Below are 21,414 nucleotides of genomic sequence, written 5' to 3'. Positions count from 1 at the left end.
TACAAATTCACTGTAGTTTCCAATGTTAATTCGAATATTATTACCCGTGGAGACCAATTAGCACTGGAGGCCTTTAGAGGTTAAAGGCCACATTCCTAAGGCCCTCAGATTTGGGCCGTAGTTATTTCTCTCATCCCAGATTTTATTGTGATATTAATGCTCAGTAGCTGGCAGACTCTCCCATTGGTTTCCTGCTGCTCTACTGTGAGCTATTATGATTAAAAAAAAAAAAAAGGAGGGGGGCAAGTGGAAACCCCTGGAATTGTTTTCTCAGCCCTGACAAGTTAGAAACTAAAAACGGTACCAAAGCTGGAGAAAGTGCAGAGATTAGGGCCACTATTAATGATTCAAGAGAGGTATATCCTCTTATAACTTACCTATTTGACAGCAGAAAAGAAAACTTAATGATGTGGCAATGTTAATCACAGCTGCAATTCTACATTTAATATCTTTAAAAAATTTTTAATGTTTATTTGTTTTTGAGAGAGAGAGAGAGAGAGAGTGGGATGGAGGGACAGAGAGGGAGACACAGAATCTGAAGCAGGCTCCAGGCTCTGCACTGTCAGCACAGAGCCCAACGCAAGGCTTGAACCCATGAACCATGAGATCATGACCTGAGCTGAAGTGGACACTCAACTGACTGAGCCACCCAGGTGCCCCTATATTAGCTATTTTTATTGCAGAAAATCAATATAAATGCCAACAAGTGGTATGTGAAAGTAAATGTATAAGTAAATGCTTTCTTTTACATTCCCATGTATATGGGAAATTACAGTTTGTGTGTCCATACCACGGATAACTATCTGCCGTGTGAGTATCTGTTATAACAGTATTTACTGTCTTGACCCTGATTTAGGCCATTCTCCCATGAACTGCAAAAGTCCAGAGGGACTCTGACGGTCTTGAGAACACCATGCTGATAAACTCAGTTGATACCACACGCTAACTGGATGGTGAGTGGGAAAGAGTAAGCACCTTGGGTGCCTTAGACATATGTATGCCAGAGATACACCCTATGGGAGTTCAAGGACCTGACACATCAGGAGAGTTTCTAAGGGTCCAGAGGTCTGGGAAATGTTGGCTGTGTCTTCAAGTGAGAGACCAGTTGCTGCCCTTTACGCCATGCATTATGAAGAAAGAGGAGCAATGTACGGTGTATGCCTTCTGGATACTGGAGCCCACATGTATCATATTTGGGCAAGCTGCTCTGTCTCATTTCCTAGGTAATCTGCACATCTGACAACGTTAGGTTTGGATCTAAGAAAGGCTCTTCAAAAGTCCAGTCTGTGCTGCAAGCTGCCTGACTTAGGTGTCAGCTGAAGATGCCACGCGGAGACTCTTGTCAAGCCCCAAATGGGACCATCACAGCTAAGACCCTTGGAAATTGGGCTGTGGCTATCTTCTGATAGTGACTATTCTACATCTTTAAAAAGCAGCTTCTGGCTTGCTACTGGGACTTGGTAAAGACTGAATGCCTGATTTCTGGAACCCAAATATTCTGCAGATGTTATCTGACCCGCAGAATCATGAAACTGGATTTTCAGTTGCATCCCATTAGAAATTGAAGGGGTATAAATAATACCGGGCCCAAGCAGACCCAGAGGGCACAAATAAACCACACGACCCAGTGGCTCAGACTCCCATGGCACCTCTTTCTACTGTTTCCCTTCCTTTCCCTTGGTTTACACTCAAAGGTGTCAAGGAGATGAGGGAAAAGTATAAGCCTGCTTTACAGAAGGCTCTGCACAGTAGGCTAGTGATGACCAGAAGTAGACAGCGGCTTCCCCATTCACAGGTGGCCCTGAAAGTGGTGAAGGGACATCCTCACAGTGGGCAGAATGCTGGGCAATGCAGATATTATCCACTTTGTGTGGGAAGGAAAAAGGGCCCAAGGTGCAGATTTATGTGAACTCACGAGCAATATCTGATGGGCTGGCCATTTGCAGAGACTTGAACAAAGCACAACTGAGAACTTGATACCTTGATGGTCTGGGAGACAGGTGTATTGATGGCTTCTTAAAATGCTCACTAAATGGGAAGACATTTGTGTCCCATGTAAATTCCTATTAGAAGGCAATCAATGGAGGAGTCCTCAACCATTAGGTAAGATGACCCATCTTGTACATTCAGTCAGCATCTTTCCGTGACCAAACGAATGCTTTCCCAATGGACCCATGTACAAAGTGGGAAACCACCAGATTTCTATACGTGACAGGAGATTTTTCTGTGCTCTGTGTCCCAGATTTTACAGGATTTTTTTAAATTTTCAAAATAAAAAACTTTTACTGTGGTAAGATATATGTAATAAAGTTTACCAGTGAACCATGGTTAAGTGTACAATTTAGGGGTGTGGAGCACACTCACAGTGTCGGGTAACCACCACCACTGTTCATCCCCAGGACTTCTTCATCTTCCCAAACGGAATTTAGTAATAACTTCCCATTATCCCCTCCCCGTAGCCTCTGTTAACCACTATGCAACTTTCTGCCTCTGAATTTGCCTATTCTGGGTACCTCATTTAAGGGGAAGGGCACAATATTTGTTCTTTTGTGTCTGGCTTATTTCACTTAGCTAACTGTCTTCTGGGTTCATCAGAGTTGTAGCAAGTGTCCCAGTTCCTTCCTCTTTAAGGGTGAGTGTCATTCCATTATGTATATGTGTCACTTTTTGTTTATCCACCCATTTGTCCATGGATATATGTGCTGCTTCCGCCTTTGGCTGTTGTGGATAACGCTGCTGTGACACGGGCGTACGGGTGTCTATTCAAGTCCCTGCTTTTGATTCTTTGGTACCTACATGGAAGTAGAATTCTGGATCATATGACAAAGTTTTTTTTAAGTATTCTCAAGCAAAACAGTCTTTGTTTAACACAGTGAAACATTTTGCAGCATCGCTGATTTTCCATCCAAGAGTTTTTGACACTAGCGCCTCTCTGCGAAGAAAGCAGTATGTATGACAACATCAAGCTTTTGCTTGTTGGGTTTGGGTTGTGTTTTGTTTGTTTTAACAAGGGCAGTGAAAAGTCTTATGGGGCAAACCCTTCATGGGAATACCATCAGTTCAAACTGTAAGACAATTTTTCCAAGACAGACCATTTGAATCCATATATGAAGAAAACACTAAGTATAGCTTGGCTGTTTATTTCTTTGTTTGTCAAAGCAGTTTGCAGCACAAAAAGTTTCTTGATTATCGCCATCACTTACGTATCTTACACGTACTACTGTATAGCATAGCATTTATAGGTGAAATATGCGGACTTATCATCCTAGACAAAGAATCTGTTCTTTTTCAGTTTGTTTGTTTGTTAAATGTTTATTTATTTTGAGAGAGAGAAAGCAAGGAGGGACAGAGAGAGAGGGAGAGAGAGAAGCCCAAGCAGGCTCCATGCTCAGCTCAGAGCCTGACACAGGGCTTGAGCCCATGACTCTGGGACCATGAGCTGAGCTGAAATCAAGAGTCAGATGTTCAACTGACTGAGCTACCCAGCTGCACCCAACATGGAGCTCAAACTTACAACCCAGAGATCAAGAGTCGCATGCTCTTCTGACTGGGCCAGCCAGGCACCTCTTGGCTTTCAGTTTATTAACAAACAAACAGCTTTTCAGCATCATGTGATATTATCAATAAGTCAACTTTTCACTTTTTCATTCAGCATCATGCACTAGTATTTTAGTGACTAATTTCACATACTGGCATTATTAGGTTCTCTTTTCTAGGCAGTAAGTTCTGCTACCAAATTGTTCTTCAAGCCTTTTTACTGTATGTAACCTTTTAAATAAAAGCCTTGGGGCTCCGGGGTGGCTCAGTTAGTTGAGCATACGACTTCAGCTCAGGTCATGGTCTCACGGTTCACGGGTTTGAGCCCCATGTCTGGCTCTGTGCTGACAGCTCAGAGCCTGGAGCCTGCTTCACATTCTGTATCTCCTTCTTTCTCTGACCCTCCCCTGCTCATGCTGTCTCTCTCTCTCTCTCTCATTAATAAATAAAAAACATTAAAATAATTAAAATAAAAGCCTTAACTGTTTGCTTTGAGATACCAATTGGTAACAATTAGCTCATTTACTTGTCAAATGGATGTAATTTGTAGTTAAATTCTTTCCTTTTTTTTTAATTTTAAATGTTTATTTATTTGAGAGAGAGGGAGCAGGGGAGGGGCAGAGAGAGAAGGAGACACAGAATCCAGAGGAGGCTCCAGGCTCTGAGCTGTCAACATAGAGCCCGACGCGGGGCTCAAACTCACTAACCGTGAGATCATGCATGCATGACCTGAGCTGCAAGCAGATGCTTAACTGACTGAGCCACCCAGGCACCCCAGGTTCTTTTCAATATTACTGAAGCCATGCTGTCTTTGTACATTGTAATTCTTTACTAGGAACACTTACCAGATTTGTTCATAATCCTAAACTCCTCCTCTTTCATTTCATACCTCATAACAAAAAATCACCACACTGGACCATTAGACACATTTGTAAAACACAAATATTAATAAGATATACAAGAGTAAGGCGTAAAAAATAACTAAACAAGAAACATGCAAAAATATGAAATCAGGCTAAAATTCGCTTCTAACCTGCATAATCCATGTGTTATAGTGTGTATGTCGACAGCAAAGCCCCAGGGAGGCACCTGGCGTGTAAAAATGATCTGTTTAGAAGGAAAATTTCCTCTGATTTTCTATCATACCAAAAACTGTATCTGCTCCTGTAAGTCAGTCATCAGTGCATAAGGAGAGGTTGGGGGAGGTAATTCAGGAGGGCGAGACTAATGCCATCAGTCTTCATCTCCTCCTGTGCAGGCAACCCAGTATTCACAAATGATCAACAGATTTCCTGCGCTCACCTGGAAAACTAAGGAAAGGTTCCTGGATGAACACATTTCCACTGTGCATTGCCAGACGGGGCTGAACGACCTAGTGGTTTCTTAGGCTGCTTGGTGACTACCCATTGCTGAAAGCACTGGCATCACAGGGCACATTAAGTTCAAAAATAATGTTGTTGTTTTTATTTTTATTTAATTTTTTAATGTTTTATTTATTATTGAGACAGAGAGAAACAGAGCATGAGCAGGGAAGAGGCAGAGAGAGAGAGAGACAGAATCTGAAGCAGGCTCCAGGCTCTGAGCTGTCAGCACAGAGCCCAACGCGGGGCTCAAACCCACGAACTGTGAGATCATGACCTGAACCGAAGTCGGACGCTTAACTGACTGAGCCACCCAGGCGCCCCTGTTGTTGTTTTTAATCACAATCCACAATCCTTTACTTTAGAAACATGTCAAGAGCAGTTCTATGCTTCTGCAAAACCCGAGTTGAAAACTTTGCCCTAAAAGAGAAAAGAAAACTTTGCCCTAGAGTGTTGATCCTATCTGCTTCATATGTCCACACTGTAGTCCATGGGAAGCGAGAAATCGGAGTTTTATATGCTCAGCACAGGGCTGGATCCCACCATGACCTTGGATCACGACCTGAGCCAAAACCAACTAACTACTCAGGCGCTCTTGCCCAACACTTTAAACCCAAGACTGGGAAGTTCTCACATTGTCTCCGCTCTCTTTAGCCACATCTAGATGCAAAGTTCACTGGGAAGTGTACTGTCGATTTGAAAGGCCATGTACCCAGGAAGAAGAGAAGAATGGATTTGTGCTACAACTAGCACAAACTAGACAAACTTTCTTTGTCTGCTGTTAGCCATAGATACTGAGCCCCTTGAGGGCAAGAGCCATGTCTCTTTCATTCCTGGGAACGTGGTACCCAATGCCACTATGCACTTGACTGTGACCCGTGAGCTTTCAGAAGAGCTGCACTGGGCAGAATGAATTCAGTATATGTGAGAAGTAAGGGAGATGATTCATTTTCAAAAATACGAAATAAAAGCTGTGCTGTCTAGTTAACAATAGGTTTACAACCTATTAGAAATATGTGCGACACCCCCCACCCCCACCCCATCACAGTAGAATCCCAAACCCTTAGACACTTCATTTCCTGGTTCTTCCTCTCTCTGTTTTGCGTGCTTAGTTTTGTGGACTTTGCAATGAGCACACACCAAAGAACAGAGGGAGGAGGGACCGAAGTCTCTGCCTCACCTCAAGGGAATGTATATTTGTTCCAATCAGATTACTCTTTGCGTCACATGGGCATGGGCGCTCTCCGGGTAAGGCTGTAACCTCTGTAGTACTCAGCCAATGAGGAGCCAGGGGAGGGACTTAACATGCCAGGATAGAAATTGCCTGCTGTGCCCACCCCCTCCATTGTGCCTGTCCATAAGACACCCGCTCTTACAACAACGTTGATTAAAGCCTCGTTTCATTATGTTCCAAGTCTCTGCATCCCTCCTTTGATTGGGTCAGTGGGCTCATTTCTCACATGTACAGGAAAAGTTTTGCAGCGAATTTCAGCAGGAAGACAGGACAGCATGGTGGTTAAGGAGAAAGACTTTGGAGTTAGCACTGCCTTTAAATTTGTATTCACTGGGAACTCATATGTACTGAGCCACAGCACCTTCCTCTGTAAAATGGGATAATAATATCCATTGTGTGAGATTATTGTGAAGATTAAAGTACATGAAGTAGGTGCTCAATACAATAAATAATGCCAGATAGTTTTATTTTAGTAATAATGCAGGAGGGAGCTTTCCATAACTGAAGAATGGAGAGAATAGTAATACCAAATTAACATTTATTGTGCTTTATATAACTTAACTTTTTGATCCTATGAAATAGGTGTCATTATCTCCCTTTTACAGAAGAAACTGCGGCATAGGAATATTAAGCAATTAGCTCAAGGTCACTTACCTATTTACGCTGGAGCTAGGCAGTTTGAACCCCAGAGCCAACTGGTATCTAGGTAGGACTGCGGACCACATGTCCTCTTTCCACCAACAAGGTTAAAGCAACGGTCGGGGCGCCCAGCGTCACCTTGGACTTCTTTGTCCAGCTTTGCCATTGACTAGTGGGACACCTTAGGCCAATTCCTTCCCTTTTCTTCCTCTTTCTCTTTTTCTGTTTAAGTTTATTTCTTTATTTTGAGAGAGACAGTGTGCACACATGCAAGTGGGGGAGGAGCAGAGGACTGGGGGAAGAAAATCCCAAGCAGGTTTCACTCTGATAGTGTGGAGCCCAACACGGGGCTCAAACTCACAAACTGTGAGATTGTGACCTGAACCAAAATCAAGAGTCAGATGCTTAACCCACTGAGCCACTCGGTGTTCCTCTTTTCTTGCCTTCTTTCTTTTTTTAATCTTTTAAAACCATCATAAGTATATTCTTTAATCCCCATCATCTATTTAATGCATAACCATACCCACCTCCCCTCTTGTAACCATCAGTTTTGTTTTCTATAGTTAAGAGTCAATTTCTTGGTTTCTTTCTTTCTTTATTTTTTTTCCTGTATTCATTTGTTTTATTTCTTAAACTCTACATATAAGTGGGATTATTTGTTATTGCTTTTTCTCCGAATGACTTCTTTTGCTTAGCCTTCTCTTCTCTACCTCTATCCATATGCGACATAGCAAGATTTCATTCTTTTTTATATCTTTTTTATATAAAAGATACATAAATTATATTATATATATAATATCCTTTATCCATTCATCTGTCAGTGCACACTGGGATGCTTCCATAGTTTGGCTATTGTGAATAATGCTGCAATAAATATAGGGATGCATGTATCCCTTTTAAATAACAATTTTTTAATTTGGGGGTAAATACACAGTAGTGCAATTACTGGGTCATAGGGTAGTTCTATTTTTAATTTCTTGAGGAACTTCTTCCCATACTGTTTTCCACAGTGACTGTACCAGTTTGCATTACCACCAAGAATGCATGAGGGTTTATTTTTCGCCATATCTTAACCAACACTTGTTTCTTATGGTTTTTTTCATTCTTTTTTAAAAAATATTTTTTATTTATTTCTGAGAGAAGACATACAGCATGAGCAGAGGAGGGTCAGAGAGAGGAAGACACAGAATCTGAAGCAGGCTCCAAGCTCTGAGCTAGCCGTCAGCACAGAGCCCAACACGGGGCTCGAACCCATGAACCATGAGATCATGACCTGAGCTGAAGTCAGACACTCAACCAACTGAGCCACCCTGGCACCCCAGTTCTTTCTATATTTTGGATACTAATCCTTTATTAGATCTGTCATTTGCAAATATCTTCTCCCATTCAGTGGGTTGCCTTTTAGTTTTGCTGATTGTTTCCTTCACTATGCGGACATTTTTTGTTCTGATGTATTCCCAGTAGTTTATTTTTATTTCCTTTACCTCAGGAGACACATCTAGAAAAACGTTGCTATGGCTGATGTCAGAGAAATTACTGCCTGTGCTCTCTTCAAGGACTTTTACGATTTCAGGCCTCACATTTAGGTATTTAATTCATTTTTACTTTATTTTTGTGTCTGAGAAAAGGAAGTAGTTTGGTTTCATTCTTTTTTTTAATGTTTTATTTATTTATTTCTGAGAAAGAGAGACAGAGAAAGAGAGAGGGAGGCAGCATGAGCAGGGGACGGTCAGAGAGAGAGAGAGGGAGACACAGAATCTGAAATAGACTCCAAGCTCTGAGCTAGCTCTCAGCACAGAGCCCGACGCAGGTCTTGAACCCACAAACCACGAGATCATGACTGAGCCAAAGTCGGACGCTTAACCAACTGAGCCACCCAGGTGCCCCTCATTCTTTTACACGTTTCTATCTAGTTTTCCCAACACCATATGTTGAAAAGGCTGTATTTTTCCCATTGTATATTCATTCCTTGTTGGTTAAAGATTAATTGACCATATAGTTGTAGGTTTCTTTCTGAATTTTCTATTCTATTCCATTTATCTATAGGTCCATTTGCATGCCAGTACCATACTTTTAATTACAACAACTTTGTAATATAACTTGAAATGTGGAATTGTGATACCTCCAGTTTTGTTTTTCTTTCTCAAGATTGCTTTGACTTTCCAGGTTCTTTTGTGGTTCCATACAAGTTTTAGGATTCTCTGGTCCAGGTCTGTGAAAAATGCTGTTGGTATTTTGACAGGGATTGCATTAAATCTAGATTGTTTTGGGTAGTAGGCATTTTAACAATATTTGTCCTTCTAAACCATGAATGTGGAATGTTTTTCCACTTCTTTGAAATATCTTGAATTTCTTTCATCAGCGTTTTATAGTTTTCAGAGTACAGGTCTTTCACCTCTTTGGTTAAGTTTATTCCGAGACATTTTATTGTTTTCAGTGTAATTGTAAGCGGGATCGTTTTCTTGATGTCACTTTCTGCTGCATAATAATTTGGTATATAGGAATGCAACAGATTTCTGTACATTGATTTTGAATCTGAGACTTAATGAATTTATTTATTTTTATTTTTTTTAATGTTTTATTTATTTCTAGGAGAGAGAGAGAGAGACAGCATGAGCAGGGGAGGGTCAGAGAGAGAAGGAGACACAGACTCTGAAACAGGCTCCAGGCTCTGAGCTGGCAGTCAGCACAGAGCCCGATGCGGGGCTCGAACCCACGAACCGTGAGATCATGACCTAAGCGAAAGTCGTACGCTTAACCGACTAAGCCACTCAGGCGCCCCTGAGACTTAATGAATTTCTTTATCAGCTCTAGTACTTTTTTTGTGTGAGTTTTTAGGATTTTCTATATATGGTATCATGTCATCTGCAAATAGAGTTTTACTTCTTCCTTACCAACTTGGATACTTTGTATTTCTTTTTGTTGTCTGATTGCTGTCTAGTACTATGTTGAATAAAAGTGATAAGCGTGTGTATCTTTGTCTTGTTCCCAGCCTTAGGAGAAAAGCTCTCAGTTTTTTGTTTTTGATTTTGTTTTTTAATATTTTTATTTATTTATAGGAGAGAGAGAGAGACAGCGTGAGCAGGGGAGGGTCAGAGAGAGAGGGAGACACAGACTCTGAAACAGGCTCCAGGTTCTGAGCTGGCAGTCAGCACAGAGCCCGACGCGGGGCTCGAACCCACGAACCGCGAGATCATGACCTAAGTGAAAGTTGGACGCTTAACCGACTAAGCCACCCAGGCACCCCAGCTCTCAGTTTTTTACCATTGAGTATGATGTTGGCTGTGGGTTTTTCATAGAAGGCCTTTATTAGGTTAGGTATGTTTCCACTAGACCTACTTTGCAGGTTTTTATCATGAATGGAAGTGTACTTTGCCAAATGCTTTTACAGCATCTATTGAAATGATCAAATTGTGTTTAATCCTTTCTCTTATTGATGTGACATATCACATTATTTTGCAAATATTGAATCACCCTTGCATCCTGGGAATAAACCCCACTTGATTGTTATTAAAAACATGTTGTTGGTTGGGCACCTGGGTGGCTCAGTTGGTTGAACATCTGACTTCAGCTTAGGTCATGATCTCACAGTTCATGAGTTCAAGCCTTGCATTGGGCTCTATGCTAACAGCTTGGAGTCTGGAAACTGCTTCGGATTCTGTGTCTCCCTCTCTCTCTGCCCATCCCCTGCTCGCACTCTGTCTCTCTCTCTCAAAAAAAAAAAAAAAAAAACCAAACATTAAAAAAATTTATTATTGGATTCGGTTTGCTAATATTGTGTTAAGGATATTTGCATCTATACCCATCAGATATATTGGTGTCCTGTAGCTCTATTTTGTGTGTGTGGGTAGTGTCTTTATCTGGTTTTGGTGTCAGAATACTTCATAGAATGAATTCAGAAGTTTTCCTTCCTCTTCTATTTTTTGGAATAATTTGAGAAGAATACGTAGTAACTCTTCTTTGAATGTTTGATAGAATTTGCCTGTGAAGCTGGCTGGTCCTGGACTTTTGTTTGGGAGGAGTTGTGTTTTTTTGTTGTTGTTATTGTTTTAACTGCTTCAATGTCATTGTTGGTAATTGATGTCTTCAGACTTTCTATTTCTTCCTGCTTTAGTTTTGGTAGGTTAACATTTCTAGGAATTTACCCATTTCTTTTAAATTGTCCAATTTGTTGGCATGTAGCTTTTCATAATATTCTGTTACAATTGTTTGTATTTCTGTAGCGTTGGTTGTTATATCTCCTCTTTCATTAATGATTTCGTTTATTTAGGTCCTCTCTCTCTCTCACTCTAGCTCTCACTCTCACTAGAGGTTTATCCATTTTGTTGATCTTTTCAAAGAACCAGTTCCTGGTTTCACTGATATTCTATTGTTTTGTTTTGTTTTCAGTTTCTATATCATTTATTATTTCCTTCCTTTTGCTGGGTTTGGGTTTTGTTTGTCCTCTCCTAGCTCCTTTAGGTGTAAAGTTAGGTTCCTTGAGATTTTTCTTGTTTCTTGAGGTAGACCTGTAGTGCTATAAACTTTCCTTTTAGAACTACTTTTACTACCCAAAGATTTTGGACCATTGTGTTTCCATTTCCATTTGTTTCCATGTAATTTTTTAAAATGTTCTTTCTTTTTAGTAATCTCTACACCTAATGTGGGGCTCAGACTTACAACTCTGAGATCAAGAGTCATATACTCTTTTGATTGAGCAAGCCAGGTGCCCCTCTATGTAATTTTTTATTTCTTTTTTTTTATGTTTTATTTATTTCTAGGAGAGAGAGAGAGAGAGAGAGAGAGACAGCGTGAGCAGGGGAGGGTCAGAGAGAGAGGGAGATACAGAATCCGAAACAGGCTCCAGGCTCCGAGCTGGCAGTCAGCACAGAGCCCGACGCAGGGCTCGAACCCATGAACCGCGAGATCATGACCTAAGCAAAAGTCGGACGCTTAACTGACTAAGCCATCCAGGCGCCCCTTTTATTTCTTTTTTTAAATGTTTATTTATTTTGAAAGAGAAAGAGCATGAGCAGGGAGGGGCAGACAGAGAGAGAGAGAGAGAGAGAGAGAAAGAGAGAGAGAGAGAGAGAGAGAGAGAATCCCATACAGGATCTGCACTATCAGTGTAGAGACTAACGTGGGGCTCAAACTCATAAACCGTGAAATCATGACGTGAGCTAAAGTCCATAGTCAGATGCTCAAGCAACTGAGCCACCCAGGTGCCCCTTTTATTTATTTTTTGATTTCTTGGCTGATATATTCATTGTTTATTAGCATGTTATTTATCTCCGTGTATTTGTGGTCTTTCTAGATTTTTTTCTTGTAGTTGACTTCTAGTTTCATAGTGTTGTGGTCAGAAAAGACACGTGATATGACTTCAATTTTTTTGCATTTGTTGACACTTGTTTTGTGGCCTAATATGTGATCTATTCTGGAGAATGTTCCATGTGCACTTGAAAAGAATGTCTATTCTGCTGTTTTAGGATGGAATGTTCTGAATATGTCTGTAAAATCCATCTGATCTAGTGTGTAATTCAAGGCCATTGTTTCTTACTGATTTTCTTTTTGGATGATCTGTCCATCAATATAAGTGGAGCGTTAGGGCAACTGGGTGATTCAGTCAGTTAAGCATCCAACTTCAGCTCAGGTCATGATCTCACGGTTTGTGGGTTCAAACCCCATGTCAGGCTCTGTGCTGACTCCTCAGAGCCTGGAGACTGCTTTGGATTTTGTGTCTCCCTCTCTATACCCCTCCCCCACTCACACTCTGTCTCTCTCTGTCTCACTCTACAAAATAAATAAAACATTTAAAAAAATTTTAGGGGCACCTGGGTGGCTCAGTTGGTTGAGCATCCGACTTCAGCTTAGGTCATGATCTCATGGTTTGTGAGTTCGAGCCCCGCGACGGGCTCTATGCTGACAAATAGCTCAGAGCCTTGAGCCTGCCTCAGATTCTCTATCTCCCTCTCTCTCTGCCCCTCCCCTGCTCATGCTCTGCCTCTCTCTGTCTCTCAAAAATAAATAAATGTTAAAAAATTAAAAAAATTTTTAAATATAAGTGGGGTGTTAAAGTGCCCTACTATTATTGTATTAGTACCAATTATTTCCTTTGGGTTTATTATTAACTGTTTCTTTTATTTATTTTTTAATGTTTATTTATCTTAGAGGGAGAGAGAGAGACAGAGTGTGAGCAGGGGAGGGACAGAAAGAGAGGGAGACACAGAATCCATAGCAGGCTCCAGGCCCTGAGCTCTCAGCACAGAGCCTGACACAGGGCTCAAACCCCCCAGCCATGAGATCATGACCTGAGCCAAAGTAGGAGGCTTAACCAACTGAGCCACCCAGGCGCCCCTGTTATTAACTGTTTTATGTATTTAGGTGCTTTCATGTTGGATGCATATTTACAATTGTTATATCTTCTTGTTGGATTGTCCCATTTATTATTATATGGTGTCCTTTGTCTCTTGTCACAGTCTTTGTTTTAAAATCTCTTTGGTCACAAGTATTGGTAATACGCATTGCTACCCCACTTTCTTTTGATATCTATTTGCATGATGAATGTTTCTCCATCCCTTAACTTTCTTTCTTTCTTTTTTTAAAGATTCTATTTTTAAGCAATCTCTACACCCAGTGTGGGGCTCAAATCCACAACTTCAAGATCAAGAGTTGCATGCTATTCTAACTGAGCTGCCCCTCCATCCCCTTGCTTTCAATCTGCATCTTTTAGTCTGAAATAAGCCTCTTATAGGCAGCACATAGATAGGGCTTGTTTTTTATCCACTCGGTCACCCTATGGCTTTTTTTTTTTTTTTTTTTAATCATCCTATGTCTTTTGTTTGGAGCATTGAGTTCATTTACATTCCAAGTAGTTACTGATAGATATGCATTTATTGCCATTTTGTTACTTGTTTTATGGCTGTTTCTATAGATTTTTTTCTAATCCTTCCTTGTTCTCTTTCATGGTTTTTGGCTTTCTTTAGTGATATACTTGGATTCCTTTCTCTTTTTTCAGTTACTGGTTTTTTGATTTGTGATTACCTTTTGGTATATAACATCTGCATATACCAGTCCATATTCAGTTGATTGTCACTTAAATTTGAACCCATCCTTTACTCCTCTTCCCACCACATTTTAGGTATATAGTGTCATGTTTTACATCCCCCCTCCATTTTTTTTATGAAATCCCTTGATGATTTTTGTAGAAATACTTATTTTTACTGCTTTTATGTTTTTGTTTTTGTTTTTATGTAGGGCTGGTTTAGTGGTCATGAGTTCCTTTAGTTTTTGTTTGTCTGAGAAACCCTTTGTCTCTCCTTTTGTTCTGATTGATAGCTTTTCTGGAGAGAGTATTTTTGGTTGAAGATTTTTCCCTTTCAGCACTTTGAATGTATATCATACCACTCCTTTCTGGCCTGCAAAAATTTCTGCTGAAAAATCTACTGCTAGCCTTATGGGGTTTCCCTTGTGTGTAACTTCATTTCTCTTACTGCTTTAAATTTTTTTCTTTATTACTACTTTCACCATTTTAATTACTATGTGTCTTGGTGTAGACCTCCTTGGTTGAATTTGGTGGGGGGATATCTGTGCCTCCTGGATCTGGATATCTGTTTCCTTCCCCAGATTAGGGAAGTTTTCAGCTATTATTTCTTCAAATAAATTTTCTGCCCCCTTTTCTCTTCTTATGAGAGCCCTATCACGCTAATATTATTACCCTTGATGGAGTCACTGAGTTCCCTAAGACTATTCTCAATTTGCATAATTTTCCTTCCTCTCCTTAGCTCAGTTTGGTTACTTTTCTTTACTCTGCAATCCAGGTCATCAATTCATTCCTCTACGTCATCTAGTCTGCTATTTATTCTATCAAGTGTATTTTTTTATTCCATTTATTGTATTCTTGATCTCTGATTGGTTCTTTTTTTAATCTCTGTGTTAAGGGTCTCACTGATGTTCTCCATTCTTTTCTCAAGTCCAGTAAGTATCTTTATGATCATTACTTTAAGTTCTCTATCAGGTATATTACTTATATCCTTTTTCCTTAGGTCTCTTGCTGTGATTTGGTCCTGTTTTTTCATTTGGGACATATTTCTCTGTCTCCTCCTTTTGTAAAACTCTCTGCGTCTGTTTTTGTGTGTAAGGAAAATCTGCTACCTCTCTTGCTGTCAACATAATAGCCTTATAAAGAAAAGGTCTGTAGTGGAGTGTCCCATTCCTAGTGCTTGGAGCTTCAGGGAGTAGTTATCTCCTATGTGTATTGTGTGTGCTCTGCTATTGAGTCTTGGCCTCTTTTCCTTCAGTTCAGTTGTCTGCAGAAGCTCTCTTTGCCTATTATAGGTAGTGTTTGATCTCCAGCAGGGGTGGGCCCCCCCCCCACTGGGCCTCAGGTCCCACAAAATATGCAGGTAAAGAGATGAGGTGTTGGTGGGGTTTGCACTGGTCTCCTGGTGGAGGGAGCACACAGCAGGAGCATTAAGGCCAGTGTAGCTGGGAAGGGCAGATTCACCAAAGTGTGAGGGGGTGAGGCTTGGTGTAAGCAACGTAGGTAGTGAGTGTGGGCTGCACTTGTTCCCACAGTGCAGTGTCTGTTGTTTATGCTGAGAGATCTCCTTGTGATCTGTGTCCCTTTGGGTCATGCTCTGAGATGAGAAAATTACTCTCCCTCCCATCTGTCCCCAAACCCCTGGTGTTTTTTTAAATTTCTGTGTCTGCATGGGCTGTTGGTCATGCTGTCTCTTTAAGGGCAGGAATTCTACTTCCTAATGCCCTCCAGGTTCTCCCAGAGCGGAGCCTGCTGATTTTTAAAATTCCAGGTTTGAGGTGGCTCAGTTTTGAGCTTCTTATTCTTGATTTTGGCTCAGGTCATGATCTCAGTGTCATGAGATTGAGCCCCACATCGGGCTCTGTGCTGCGAATTGAACCTACTTATTATTCTCTGTCTGTCTGTCTGTCTGTCTGTCTGTCTCTCTGTCTGTCTGTCTCTCTCTTCTCCCTCCTGTGGCCATGCACTGAAGAAGTTCTCAGACACCAGAGGGAGCAGATATGCAGGACTGCCTCTGCGAGAGAGCAGCAGCAGCTGTGGCCTGGGATCTGCACATAGACTTTATTTCATATTTTCATTGGATAGAAGTATCAAGGACTATCAAAGCATGGAAAGAGAACACAAAGGATCCTTAGACATAAACCAGACATGCACCTGCTGGCTACAAGAAGACATTCAGGGAGTAGGTGTAGTTTCAAGGAGTTTCAGGGAGTTACAACAGGTTTTGTATCTTAACTGTCTTCTAGGGAGATCAAGGGGCTCTGTATCTCATAGTGCTATCACGTTTGACAGCCTTGAGACCAGAACATTGCTGATATTTCAGTTTTTGCCCCGTTCACCTTCTAGGACTTTACAATACATTTTCAAGAAATAACCCCGCAATCTCCATCTGCTCCTCTCCTCCACTGGTGCTCTCTCTCTCCCTAACAAACAAACAAAAACAAAAATATTCCAGGCTTTAAGTCCCATTGGTTGTAAGAACTCATGAAATTCGGCCCCTCTTGCTTTCCAAGGCAAATATCATGGGGATGCATCCTCTTTGTTCATGGGCTCCCTGGTGCAAAAGTCTGTTTTCACCCTTCTCTGGACCACTGGTTGTCTCTCCACTGTGGCTGGCTACGGTCTGTTTCAATCTCAAGTTGTGTCTTCATCCTTCCTACCTTCTCTGATGTGGCCTCTTCTCTACCTTTAGTTGTGAGTTTGTTCTGCCAGTTTTCAGACTGTTTTCTGGGTTATTTACCCTGATGTGAGTGTTATTTAGGGCCTTTGGGACAAGGCAAGTTTAGGGACCTCCTACTCTGCCATCTACCCAGTGACCCTTGGGAAATAATCCCCTCCCTTTTCTTGACTTTCGTTTCCTCATTTTACAATGAGAAGGTTAGAAACAATGATCCTTGATTCTGAACTATAATGCCGAGGAGGAGGCATTTTAGAATTAGACCTGGGAAGGGGCCCGCTAGTGACATCATAAAGGGAGAATTCCGAGAGAGAGTCTCTGAGCCCACATTTGAGCTCTTCTCGTTTCAGAGGTCCCAGTGTAGTCATGGATCAACCCTCATCGGCTAAAACAGCTCAAAATGAGGCAGACACCAATACTTTGGATGTTTTATCTCGCCCCAACTCACCAATGCCACATCACAGGCCAAGCCATAGTGGAGTCCACCACCATCATAAGTCTCATTACCATGGTGAGTCCCACTACAATGGTGAGTCCCACCATCAAGGCATACCCCACCATCACGGTGAGTCTCACCATCACAGTGAGTCTCACCACCATAGAGAGTCCCACCGTCATGGCATATCCCACCATCACGGAGAGTCCCACCGCCACGGAGAGTCCCACCACCATGATGAGTCCCGCCACCATGGTGAGGCCCACCATCATCGTGGAGCCCACCCTTCCACATCCTTTGCCCTGTCTCCTTCTCGCGGCACTGTTCTTTCCCATCATTCCTTTGATGATGGTCACTTTGATGGTGATTACCACAATGGTAGCAGGAGGCATCATGATACACCTCTCCACCATGATGATTCCTACCAGCACGGTGGGCAATCTCACCACCATAGGGAGTCTCACCATGATGATAGGTCTCACCGTCATGGCAAAGTTTCCCACCATAGTGGGCTCCATCACCAAGGTAAGCCTTACAACCAGAAAGATAGTGGCTCTCACCATCCCAGTGAGGTCTATCACCATGGTAAGGACCATCACAAAGTCCACCACCCCACAAAGTCTCTTCATCATGCAGAGACCCATTCCCACAATTCCTATGCGGGGTCCTACCAGGATCGCATACCTCACAGCCACCAAACTGAGCACCACCAGGGCTACCACGGAGAACGCCACCATGGCCACCATGCAGAGCGCCGCCGTGGCAAGCACCACCACAAGGAGCGCCACCGTGGCAAGCACCAACATGCTATACATCGTTATGATCCTCAGGGTGATCAGCGCTACGGGGAGTACCATCACAGTAGCTCCCAAGTCTTTGGCCCACACAGGTCTCACAGTGTGGCCAGACGCTCCCTCATCTCTGTCCATTCTCGTCTAACAAGCCTCCAGCCTAGCACGGCACACATACAGTACTCAGGCTTCAGCTTGAGTCGTTCCCGCAGTGTAGTGCACTCGTATGCATCCCAGATATCCAACAAAGTCCATCCTCAGGATCTCTCCTCCACCACTTTCTCGGAAACCTGGAGAGAAGAAGAAGAAGAAGAGCAATTGCAGAAGCGTAAAAGTGAGTCTCTGCTCCCCAGAGCCCCAACTCCCACTGCCTGGCCCAGATTTCAGGGCTGATTTGGGCCCTGACCTTCTGCAGATCATGAGGCATGACTCTTACCTGCATGCGTAGTCCACTGGCTATTCACTCACCTGACTGTTCATCATCCAATCTTTTATTCCTTGAATGATGAACCTCTTTAGGCCATCAGCTACTTATTCATCCAGTCATTGCCTTGCATGTGTATATTCACTGATTGAACATGGCCTCTTGTCTAATATGGGTGCTGGGCCTGCCTGGAACCTAGAAGCAGAGATAAAACAAGTCCTGCCCTCAATGGGCTCCAAGACTGGGGATCAATCCTAGACTAGCCCCCCCCCAATCAGGACAATTACCCCTGTGGATTTTATTTGTCCACATTTCCCCCACTAAACCATGAGCATCTTGGGATGCTCAGAGACTGGGAACCGGTGTCTGAATGAGGACCTTGAGGGCAGGGAGGGACGTTAGCTATTAATGCACAGTCCCCCAAGCGTGGCCTCTAGTGGTTCAGTAAACAGAGCAACAGTCTCACAAACAAGCAGAGAGGAGTAGGTGCCCAACTGGATAGGAGTAGGGAAGACAGCTAAAAGGAGGAGATGTTTCAGCAGGATCTCAGAGGGAGAGGGAGAGTTTACCAAGATGATGGGGTCATGAGGAGAATGGGGTTTTCCATGCATAAGTTGTCATGTGGGTAAAGAAAGGCCCGGAGGTATAGAAGCATGAGCCTCCAAGATGCACTTGAGGAGACCACAAATCCCAAACAGGCTGGTATCTGCCATGGAAGGGGTCAGGACTGTGGCCCCAGGAGCAGCACAGGACTTCAGTGAGTGATTGGGAGGCAAGTAGGCAGGCATGAAGACTATCCCCAAGTTAATCTGGGAGGATGCGTGGGATCCCCATGCCCCTCCCTCCCACACAGACTTGACTTTCTGTCCCCCTTACAGCCACCAGAGCTCAGCGGGCCCATAAGAGGCTGCACACCATGGACCTCTTCTACAGGCTGTGGGAAAAATTAAGCTACTTCATGCAGCGCCTCCGGAAAATGCTTAGGAACCTGACTGATTCCCTACCCTTTGAAGCTTTCATCTTCTTCATTGTCAGCCTCAACACTATCATGCTTGTGGCCCAGACCTTCGCTGAAGTCGAGGTCCGGGGTGGTAAGAGCTAGGGAATCCCCTTTCACACAGAAAAGGCCATAGATCTTGCTCCCGGCCTCCTAGTGGACCTAATCTAGTGTCAGGTGGTTAATGTAACTTAGCTCATTTGATTCTTACCCCTGGGAAGTCGCCAACATTGCCCAGTATTCAAGCTGAGGCTCAGAGGTTTTGCTGAGATCAACCAACCAGCCAGAGACAGAAAGGCCAGCTGAACTGGAAGACGTGCTGTTTGTGATACAGCCACAAGGTGGCGCATCAAACCTAAACGCACTGCTTTGCTGGGCAGCTGGAGGAACCCAGGTCGCCCAGAAGGGCGGGGAGACCGTGAGGATGCTGTGGAGGGGTGAGGGTGCTGGGGAAGTGAGCCTCTAGGACTCCTGGTAATAGGGTTAAAGAAAGGCCTGCCACAGTACACATTAACTAAAGAGAGAATAAGAGTGGCTGCATTCTTATTCTTTCTGTGTGAAATGAATATAATGTTCACAAAAATGCTGAGACACACCGGTATCATCACCAGATCAAGGCGGGTCTGCTGCCTGGTGAGTTACAGGCAGGTTACACCAGGTGGAGACCTCACAAGGGCCTGTAGATCTGTAGAAATAGGGAGATCAAGAGGAATACTTTCTTTCTTTTTGTGTTTTTTTTTTTTTTCAGATTTTTTTTAACATTTTATTTATTTCTGAGAGAGAAAAAGACAGCATGAGCAGAGGAGGGTCAGAGAGAGAGAGGGAGACACAGAATCCGAAACAAGCTCCAGGCTCTGAGCTGTCAGCACAGACCCTGATGCGGGGCTCAAACCCACGAACTGTAAGATCATGACCTGAGCCGAAGTCGGCCACCCAACCAACTGAGCCACCCACACGCCCCAAGAGGAATACTTTCTAAAGCTGTGATTCCTCCAACAAGGGAAAGCAGACTCCTTTTATTGGGGCTTGGGGTGAATAATCAGAGGGGCATTTTAACATTATAATGAGGCTGAGACACTTTCTGGCACTCTCCGATTCTGTGCAGGTGGTCTTCCTCAAATGTATCTTTTTTTCCGTTCCAGCAGTTTCTTCCTTAGTTTCTAAAAGGCAAGACTGATGGACAGGCAGAAGCTTCTAGAAGTTTCCTGATGCAGGAGGTCAGTCCCGAGTTCAGGGGGCCAGGCCAATGACAATACATTTTTTTAATGTTTCTTTATTTTTGAGAGACAGAGAGACAGAGTGTGAGCAGGGGAGGTGCAGAGAGAGAAGGAGACACAGACTCGGAAGCAGACTCCAGGCTCTGAGCTGTCAGCACAGAGCCCGATGTAGGGCTCGAACTCACGAACTGCGGGATCATGACCTGCGCCGAAGTCGGATGCTTAACCAACTGAGCCACCAGGTGCCCCTGGCCAATGACAATATTATCACTGCTTCGCCGACAAGAAAACTGAGGCACAGAGCAGTGAAGACAGGCAACCATTAGGGCAGAGCTGGGTCCTCGTTGAATGGCTGTGTGAGGTTCCAGAAGGGAAGTGAGGAGAAGGGCTAGGGCTGCTGGCGACGGCCCTGAGTGAGCCGCTTGTGTCCCTGCAGAGTGGTTCTTCATGGCCTTGGACTCCATTTTCCTCTGCATCTACGTAATAGAAGCCGTGCTCAAGATCCTTGCTCTAGGCCTCAAGTATTTTTCTGACTCCTGGAACCTTCTGGGTGAGTAAGAATGGTGTGCGGGTCTGCGTGTGTGTGCGGAGGGAGCCACTGGACTGCTAGAGGAGGCTGAGGACAAAAGTGGGCTGACGGAGGGTGTTGGCGTTGGGTCGCCTGGGGGTCTGGGCGAGGAGCCTGAGCAGGAGCCAGTGACAGCCCCCTCCCCCCCTCGCCCCTGTGCCCTCAGACTTCTTCATCATGATCATGGCTATTCTGGACTTCGTGTTCTTGCAGTTCAACACCTTCTCCTTCATCTACCACCAAAGTGTCTTCCGGATTTTCAAGGTCTTCAAGAGCCTGCGGGCCCTGAGGGCCATCCGGGTCCTGCGGAGGCTCAGGTCAGCTGAGCCATGGCGGCCCGCCCTGGTGTGGGGACTCCACAGGAAATCGGGCCACAGGCGGGGGCAACCAGGAAATCTCCTGTGACCTGGTTAAGGGATGGGGGATGGGGGATGAAGAGGCTCCAGGCTCCAGCCTGCTTCTGATAAGCCTCCTGCTATCTGCTCAGATCAATCGTTTTCCAGAGATGGCTGGAA

The 21,414-nt window shown here is 43.5% G+C and overlaps 1 protein-coding gene across 4 annotated transcripts in view; it reads left to right on the top strand.

Annotated features, from left to right (window-relative positions):
* The first annotated feature begins 16,807 nt into the window (after positions 1-16,807).
* The window catches only part of CATSPER1 (cation channel sperm associated 1), a 9,906-nt gene continuing 5,299 nt past the window's right edge, over positions 16,808-21,414 (top strand). For all 4 annotated transcript variants that reach the window (XR_013334060.1, XM_077759628.1, XM_077759630.1 and 1 more), the window contains exons 1-5: positions 16,808-16,977; positions 17,539-18,027; positions 18,996-19,208; positions 20,768-20,881; positions 21,066-21,216. Coding sequence is in view for 3 of the 4 variants with exons in the window: in XM_077759628.1 (XP_077615754.1) it covers positions 16,833-16,977; positions 17,539-18,027; positions 18,996-19,208; positions 20,768-20,881; positions 21,066-21,216 (1,112 nt within the window). In the remaining variant the exon portion in view is untranslated. The remainder of the gene's footprint in view (positions 16,978-17,538; positions 18,028-18,995; positions 19,209-20,767; positions 20,882-21,065; positions 21,217-21,414) is intronic.

The sequence above is a fragment of the Crocuta crocuta genome, unplaced genomic scaffold, assembly GCF_008692635.1.
Source record: "Crocuta crocuta isolate KB4526 unplaced genomic scaffold, BGI_CrCroc_1.0 scaffold53, whole genome shotgun sequence".
Taxonomy (NCBI): Eukaryota; Metazoa; Chordata; class Mammalia; order Carnivora; family Hyaenidae; genus Crocuta; species Crocuta crocuta.
Note: the sequence above shows the minus strand (reverse complement) of the source record. Positions and strands in the feature narration are given on the sequence as shown.